Below are 8563 nucleotides of genomic sequence, written 5' to 3'. Positions count from 1 at the left end.
GACTGAACATGCCTGTCGCACCACAGCTGCTCTGGCCAGGCTGGGCTGAGCCCGTCACACTATGCCACGGGCAGGGCTGCTCAGGCCGGGCCAACCGGCTGCACCATGCTGCACGTGTCCCCACCAGTTAACTACTTACCCTGTAAGGAGCATGTTTACCGTGTAACTGGTTAGCCCTTCACGTCTCCAGCTGCAAGTGCTTTGGAGGACAGGATCATAATTCAAAATGGTCTGGACAAACTGGAGAAACGGTCTGGGGTAAACAGATCTAGAAAACATGAGCTATGAGGGAAGACTGAAGAACTGGGTCTTAATCTGGGAACGAGAAGGCTGAGAGAGGACACGATAGCAGGTGTAAGGGTGTTACAAGGAGGAGGGGGAAATGCTTCTCTTTAACTGCTGATGATAGTTTCTGGCCGCCTGGCCAGGACTGGGGCTGGTGGCAGCGGGGCTGGGGCCAGCCTTTGGCAGTGGGGCTGGCATCTGATAATGGGCGGACCAGCTGGAGTTGGCGGTGGGGGGGGGCAGTGACCAGCATTGCAACCAGGATCGGCAGCCCAGTCGGGCCAGTCAGTGAGGCCAGCTGGGGCCGGAAGACGAGCTGACGGCAGAGGGGTGGTGGGATGGAAGGATGGTGACAGAAGCCCTCCCCTGGTCCAGCACATTCCCTGGTTCAGGGCCAGTCAGGTCCCCAGGGTGCCGGAGCAGGGAGGTCCAACCAAAACGATGAGCATGGGAAAGGCCCGAATGAAACAGAAATTTTGCTATTGAACCGACAATTGTGTTTTGTTGCCCAGCACCTGGGGAAATCATGCTCCTTCTGGAACGTGGCTCCGGGCCAGCAATGTAACAGCCTGAGTGGCAACATGCACAGTTACAGCCCTCAGTAAATACAGTCCTTGATTTTAATTTGCATTATTCTCCTTTTTATTATTTATTGTCCAAATGTAATTACTGCAGCCTTCACAAACCGTAATTAAAGCCAAAAAACAATCCCAACGACTCAATTATCATTTTTTCCTTGTGCTCCATTAAATGAAGCCTGAGCATTCACGGGAAGTGTTTAATATCGCAACCCATTAAACTGAAGGCGGCTTTGTAATAAATAAATCACGTCAGACAAAGCAAGCGCGTTCTTCCAGGGACGTTCATGTGCACAGCAGGGTTTTATGGGCCAGCAGAGAAATGCTTTAAAAGAATTTGTGTGTCACTGTCAATGCTGGCCACTCTATGTAGCAGGCCTGGAGGCAGGGGTGGGGAAGCCTAAGTTTCTATTGTAGATACGTCCAGGACCTTCCTGCCCATTCCTCACAATATCTGGGCACCTCAGTCCCCCGGCCTGTCCCAGCTAGGGAGGGTAGTGTGGTTAGGCCCCCTGTGGAGCATGAGCACACAGGAGGGCTAAGGGCCAGCTCATTTTCAGTGGGTGTCCAGTCCCTAAATACCTTGCAGATCTGTGCTGATTGTCCGCAAGGTTGCACAGGACACACAATCGACCCCAGGTCTCCCCCAGCTGGCCTGTGGGTTACATTAGAATAGTGTCCAATGTGACCCCCCACAGCTGGGGAAATGCCTAAGACATCGACAGCTGAACTCTTGGAGCCGCCCAAGGAAAGCAGCTGCTCAGTACTAGGTAGAAGAAAACTGCTGCAGAGGCTTTTGGCCCAATCCCTGTCGTCATAGGGAGTTAGGCGCCTAACTGGAGTGCCTCACACTGCTTGGCCTTCATAATCATGGATCATCAGCTGGGTGTTCGGTGCCTAAGTCCCACGGTGACTCTAAGCCCAGAGCCACAGACATTTAGGCTCTGAAATGTTCCCTCTTGTCTTTTCCATCCACGTGCAGAATAATTGTATGTGCATCAAGGCACGTGTGCTGTGCACCACCAGTAGAAACAAAAAGCCTAGCTGTGGACACTCTGCTAATCAGCTGGGCGGCATCTGAAACTGCCCTGCACGGCTGCACAAGCTCCCCGCTCACAGGGGACCCTGCTCCTAGCTGTCTAATTTCGTGAGGACTGAGGAGCCCAAAGACCTTTGAGACTTGGGACCCTCCCCCTTGGTTTCCAAGTTTTCTTCCCTTCATGTTTAAAAATCTGCCTTAATCTTTTCAACATAGTTACTGAAGTCCAGGGGCCAGCGCCCCAGCTGGTGGAAATGGGCGTCGTTCTACCGGACTTACTGTCCTTTGCCCTGCTGGCCCTATGGCCTGCCCACTGCCATGCCTTGGCAAACTCAAGCCATGAGGCTAGCCTGGTGAAATGACTGAGTGAAGCACGGATCTAAGCGCACCATTAGCGGCTAGTGCAGCCGCTGCTTCCTCTGCTGCCGTAAATCATTAGTAAGACCAAGCATGGAAATCTTCAGCCAGAGACACAAACGTTTCATGAGTTGATGAGCCGCGGAGCCTTCGTTATTGCTGGAGGAAGCTGTTTCATGTCCCACATCAGAGTCATCCTGATCTGTGCTTGCCACTCTACTGTCAAGGATGCGCTTCTGAGATGGCCCAGCCTGCCCCAAGCCTACCTTAGTATCCTGTGCAGGACCCCCATTATGCTAGGTGCTGTGAAACCAAACCTGGATCACAGCACCCTTAAGCCACAGCCTTGGAGAGAACTACACAAAGGCGTCACGACACCCACCCGAGGGCTAGTGAAAGAAACTCAGAGGCCATCACAAATTTAGAACATTTATTTATGCAACTGATTTTTTTTCAAAAGAAAAGAAAGCAAAAGAAAACGAAAGTTAAAACCAGCCTGGAGTGTGTGGTATGAGCCACGTTAGCATGGCTGCTCACTTGGCATCCCTCTCACCAGCCCCTGCCAATGCACAAGGCCCTTCCCCGCTGTCCACTAAGCAAAGATCTTCCACCATTCACCTTTGTCTATGAAACAGGCCAACAATCTGAGCTCACCGGGGACAAAAACAACGCAAATTTGGTATTTCTGGCTTTTTGTTTTTTATTTCATTTTAAATTTTTGTATTAAAAAGAAAAAAGCACCACTGTATTTGTAATACTGATAAACATTATCCATCTTAAGAACAGTATATATATATATTTATATATCTATATGGCTATGTACAGGATGGCCTTGCCTCATGTTGTACTTGTCTCGTTAGAAGTTGAAGGTTGGTTAGGTATAGCACTTCGATTTTTTTAAAGCTTGCCCTTCCAAAGAGTGGCACTAAAAATTTCAGAGACGGACAACAAAGAGAATATACAAAAAAACCCTTGCTTGTAAAACGTATATACAACTCAGCCACACTGCTTTACCTCTAGACTGAAAGGGGGTGCAGAATTTTTTTGCATGCCTTTCTGGTACTATTTCATCTATGAGCACTGCAGAATGTCATTTGCCCTCAGCTCCAAAACATTGGGGGTGATGCACAAACAACCCAGAATGGAGGTACCAAGGAGGAACTTGAGGGAGAGGCAACTCACCCAACAAACATAACAAGTTTCCTAGTTCTGCAAGCCCACATACATTTTTGGTTCATGGAAATTCCTAATATTTACTTGTTTATTTCCAGAAAGGAAAGCCTCCCCATTTTAACCCTGTCTTCCCTTGGGTCCAAAATTCTTCTGCCCCTGCGTGGTGATAATCACAAGGACCAACCCTTACCTGTCTAGTCCTCCCATCGGATTTACAGAACACCTCTTACATGCAGCTCTGTTCTGCTTGGGCTTGGCTGCGAAGGAAGAACTAATTCAGTAACACGGGCTGCTACGGCTCACCCTCATCCTTCTCCAAGGCAGCCCCTCCGGCAGGCATTCCAGAGAGACATTAAATGTGTGAACAGGACCGAAGGCAAATCAAGCCAATGTTTTATTTCAATTCAGGCTTTTAATGCAGCTCCTGGGGGTTGCGCCTCCTCTCTGGGAGGCATCACTGGCAGGGGTAAAGCAAATGCTCAGCCATTAGGAAGCAGCAGTTAGTGCCAGGGTGGGAGGGTGGTTAGGAAAGATGGCGAGGCAGAGACGCTCCCTCCTCAGGGCCGTGTTATGAGCCTGGGCATTCGGAGTCCACCACGGTCGCGCTCCAGTTCGTTTTATTCCTTTCTCATTCGCTGGTTCGTTATTTAAGGAATTCCCAAGATCACAGCAGGCAGGCAGGGAAGGAGGATGTGGCTGTTGTAGCCCTTGGAGTGAGTGATCATTAGGACAGTGAAATCATCACAAACAGCCAGGTAATTGGGGTGACAACCCATCCCCCACCCCCAGGCAGCTCCTGAGCTGGGCAATGCCAGATCAACAAGGGGCCGTGCTGAGCATTGGTTTGTAGCATAGCCCAGCCTGCCCAGGGACCTCAGCACGGCTCCCCATGCAGCAACTGTCTGATGCATCCCCCATTGTGGGGTAAACCCTGGGGTGGTGACAGTGGGGCACAGACACCAAGGCTGTCTGCTCAATTCATTGGTTCTGTCAGGGATCCATGCAGATTCAGAATCAAAACCACAGCTGGGCAGGCGACCGACAGGGGTGCGCACTCGGATGCCTCCTCCCGCTGAGTATCCAACACACAGATGTTAAATAGCACAAGGGATGCGGCAAAGCCAGAATCACACTGTGATGAAAATGGGGCAGAGTCAAGATTGGTCCAGACTCTGGATCAAACGCATCTCTGGTAACACCCTCAGTGGGCTTACCCTGCAGTCATTCTCCAGAGGGGGTCCCAGCTACACAACTCTTGAGATGGCATCTCATGCCTGCCCATTTTGCACCTCAATGGACATCAGTGTTACAAAACTTTCCCTGGGATTCAGTCTAAATTCCCTTTGCCTAATGTCAGCCCATTGCACTTAGCTCTACCTCCTAAGCCTGTGCAAGCAATTCCTCTTCTTCCCAGCTACCTGCCCATATTTGTCGGCTGGTCTCCATGGTCACCCTTTACCAGAGCTAGGCAGGTTTACTCCCTCACAGCTTTGCTCACAAGCCAGTCGCCTCCAGCCACGAAATCAGTCATGTTGTTCTTTGCACATCTTCCACTCTCTCCACCCCCTTCCAGCAAGGGCAAGATCTGTGCCCCACCCGGCACTGCAAGGCGTGATACTACCCAGTTTGCAGTAAGCAGGCCTCTGGCGAGAGGGTTTGGGCCGCCCCACGGCCTCCAGAATACAAGAGCCATTCAGCAATTGCAGGGAGAAGCTCTTAAGTGTGGCCAGTGTTGGAATGCCCTGCCTTTGGCACACTGAGACTGGCTCCAATGCTGCCTGACTGCAGTGGGCTTTGACCTGCTGTGGACTCTGTGCTGCCCAGACTTCCCCAGCAGGCGAGGGGACCGGCATGAGCAGCACAAGTGCCCACTCAGCCCCACCAACCCCATTTTGCACCGGTGCCGAAGGGGCTTTCACCTCTTCAGAGCTGCAAGTCACGCAAGCTGGGCCCAGCCCAAGGAGAGACCGGCAGAGTTTTATCCACACCTGCCCTCTCCCCCTCTGCTCTGCTAGGGACAGGGTGGACTAGAGCCGCCCGGGAAATGCTTCCCTCCGCCCCACACATGATTGAGGAACAAGTTTTTGTCTTGGGAAAAATATTTTAACAGGTTTCCACAAACACCCAAACGGGCATTTTCTGCAAAAAATTCCATCTTGGTTGGAAAACAATGCACCCCGTTTTCATCCAGTCCATGTGAACAACGCCAGCCCTCGGAGCACACCCTGCCCAGCGCAGCCTCCCTGGGTCTTGGCCACCCCCAGCCACCAGTGAACTGAGCACGGTCCCAAAATGGGCCTGGAGCACTGGGATGTGGGTCAGGCTGCCAGAAGCTCTCAGCTAGATCTGGCAGGGGACTGAACTAGACGACCTCTCAAGGTCCCTTCCAGCCCTCTGCTTCCATGGTTGCATGGAGAATTGCTGGACTTTCTGGGCCAGATATTTAGCTTGTGAACCCACCTTGCTCCACGTTGCAAGGCAGCCATGCCAATTTCTACCAGGCGAGGAGCTGGCTGCCAGTTCTGATTCTGCTCTGAACAGAGGCATGACAGAGAAGGTCCCCCAATGGCACTTCGCATGCTATATCTAGCAGGTGCATCCCGTACCATGGCAGTATCATGGGGTAGTGGCTTGTTTGTGGCGGTCAGTGGGTAGCTGAGGATCGCTCTGGGCAGACTCTGCAGTAGCTGAGCTAGAGGGAAGTCATTGACAGCCTGGGCATAGCTATTGAATGGAGCAGATGGAGGAAGAGTTGGCTGCACACAGCACCATGCAACAGGTAAGGATTTGGCATCTGATCTCTTCCCCCACTCCATGCCTGCCCAGCTGCCCTAAGAATTAGACAACCCTCCGCCCCATCCATTGTTTCCTGCCTGGGTGGATTCTGCTCCCTGTTTGAGAGAGAGCTGCTCTGGTAACTGACTTGGGTGGATCTAAACGTACGGGGCTGTGACTGCAGGGAGGTGCCTCTGCATTTACAACAGCATACCCAGGCAGAGTTTGGCCCCCAGCCTTCCAAAGGCAAGGCTCTAACTTCCACCCACTGCACCTCTGTGGGCTCCCTCTGTGCTCGCCTGGCTCTAAGCTGAGGGTTGGCTTTGACCCTCCTGCCTGAAATATTTTGGCTTTTCTTCTGAGGCCTCCACTGCTTCCAGCCCAGCTCCATTCCCGTGCACCTGCTGGTGCTGGCCACATGGACCAGCCCACAGAAAAGGTTCCCTCCTGCTGGTCTCCTCTCAGCGAGGCAGCTGGCTCCAGGCGCCTGTGAAACAAGACACACGACGGTGTTTTTCTAGGTGACTTTGGGTGCCTACATTTTGGGGCACCCAGTCTGAGATCTCGAAGGAAACAGATTTCCAGCAAGGGCTGAGAATTTGCCCTCTGGAAATCAGGTACTGTTAATGTTGCTCATTGTGGGCACCCAAAAAGTTCCAGGCACCAAGAATCACTTAGTCATGCCAGAAAATCTTGGGGGGAATAGCTTAGGCTGGGTGTGAGCACCTGGACAGGAACAGCCTTTTTGACCCTGTCCCATTTAATACAACCTGGATTCCCCCCATTCTCATGTGGGCCAGGGGTCATATATCCTGTTGAGACACACACAGATAAAACACAGCTCTCGGGAAGCCAGGAAGCTGGCATCCACGAGCAAACATCTAACTCGTGATTAAAACTGAGACTGAAAATGACACAACTCGCTTTAGTGTCTTCATCCCAAGATGGCTCGTTTCTTCAGAGGGCAAAGCAGAAAAGCTTCTAGGCTCCTCAGAAATGCTGCTTGGACTTAAAATACAATTAACCCTCCCCCCCACCGAGTACTGCTCCCAAGGACTGATGTTTCCATAAATCCTTTGTAACCACCACTGAGAAATAGGCTTGAATTCCTCTTCCCCTTCTCAGGCTGCAAGTTGGATGTGCCCAAAGTTGTCCACGGGTGAAGCTCTTTTGCTCGTCCTTGTCTGTGAGTGCACGTACAGTCCAGGCCTTCAGGGAGGCATCGCTGGTAAAGGAATGAGGGCTGGCAACCAACCCATGTGACGCTGCCCCATGCTGTGGGAGGAGGAGGGCAGATGGAGAGCAGTAGGATGAAGATCTAGCATGGCTGACATTTCCCCGTGTCCTGCCTTTCATCAGTGTATTTTTTGATTCTGTCCAGTATTGTTCCCCCCTTGCACCAGTAGTGCTAGCTCCAAGTCTGAATGCAAAATGCATGCTTGGCATGGACCCAAAACAAACATTTGCCTTCCATCTCCGGCACGGTGCTATCTTGTCTCCAGTGATTCCAGGTATTCCAGTGCTATGTCGTAGCAGAAATGATACTGTTCCTTTAAGGAGAGAAAGAGAGATGTGTGAGGAGCTGAACTACGGAGCTGCACCGCCTAAGCCATTTCACTGCCCAGGGAGTCTCACTGGCCCTAGAAGCCCAGGAGGGAGCAGAGCAGGGACCAGGCGTTGCAATTTCACAATTTTGAAATTTCTGTCGCTCCAAAATAGAAGGAAAACAAGAAATTTCTAAATTCCCTGCAAAATGAAAATCTGAAAAAAAAGTGTCAGGTCTAATGAAACCCTGTGTTCCAATTCCGATGTCTCGCCGTTGGTTCTAATTGCACCGCATTCCATTGCATTCATTTCAGCATTAAATGAAAAGTCACGGCAAATGGAAAATCAAAAGGTTCTACTTTGAATAGGTTTGACTACAATGGTCCAGCCCCACAGCAGCACCTTTTCCCCTTTCCTTTCCAAAGAACTTGCTTTATTACCAACATTTTCCCACAAAACGTTCCGCGCGATAGCAATGGTATTTTCCAATGGACAGTGGCGCCTGCGGAACCTTCCAACCAGCTGGCTAGGACAATGCTGCGTGATCGTGAGCACCATCTACTGGTCCTATGAGCTGGGTGCTGCTTACCTGCAAAGCTGGGCTCACCTGTGAGCTGGGCTTACTAGTGCGCTGGGTGCTGCTTACCCGCAGAGCTCCAGGCAGGGCAGTTGGGGATCTCTGCTACCATCGCCGTCGGTGCTGCAGCTAGCCAGCTGCCTCCCTCTCTGGCTTGACGGGGTTTCCGTCATATACGGGGTTTCCAATCTGGGCCAATGGCTTGCAGCAGCCGCATTATACAAATTGTTCCTG

At 51.4% G+C, this 8563-nt stretch overlaps 1 protein-coding gene across 3 annotated transcripts in view; it reads right to left on the bottom strand.

Moving 5' to 3' along the window:
• Positions 1-2675: 2675 nt before the first annotated feature.
• Positions 2676-8563, bottom strand: part of PTPRU (protein tyrosine phosphatase receptor type U) — a 271696-nt gene continuing 265808 nt past the window's right edge. For all 3 annotated transcript variants that reach the window (XM_006112017.4, XM_006112018.4, XM_006112020.4), the window contains one exon: positions 2676-7757. In XM_006112017.4, the coding sequence (XP_006112079.2) occupies positions 7695-7757 (63 nt within the window). In that variant the 3' untranslated portion in view covers positions 2676-7694. The remainder of the gene's footprint in view (positions 7758-8563) is intronic.

Source organism: Pelodiscus sinensis, chromosome 25 (assembly GCF_049634645.1).
Source record: "Pelodiscus sinensis isolate JC-2024 chromosome 25, ASM4963464v1, whole genome shotgun sequence".
NCBI lineage: Eukaryota > Metazoa > Chordata > Testudines > Trionychidae > Pelodiscus > Pelodiscus sinensis.
Note: the sequence above shows the minus strand (reverse complement) of the source record. Positions and strands in the feature narration are given on the sequence as shown.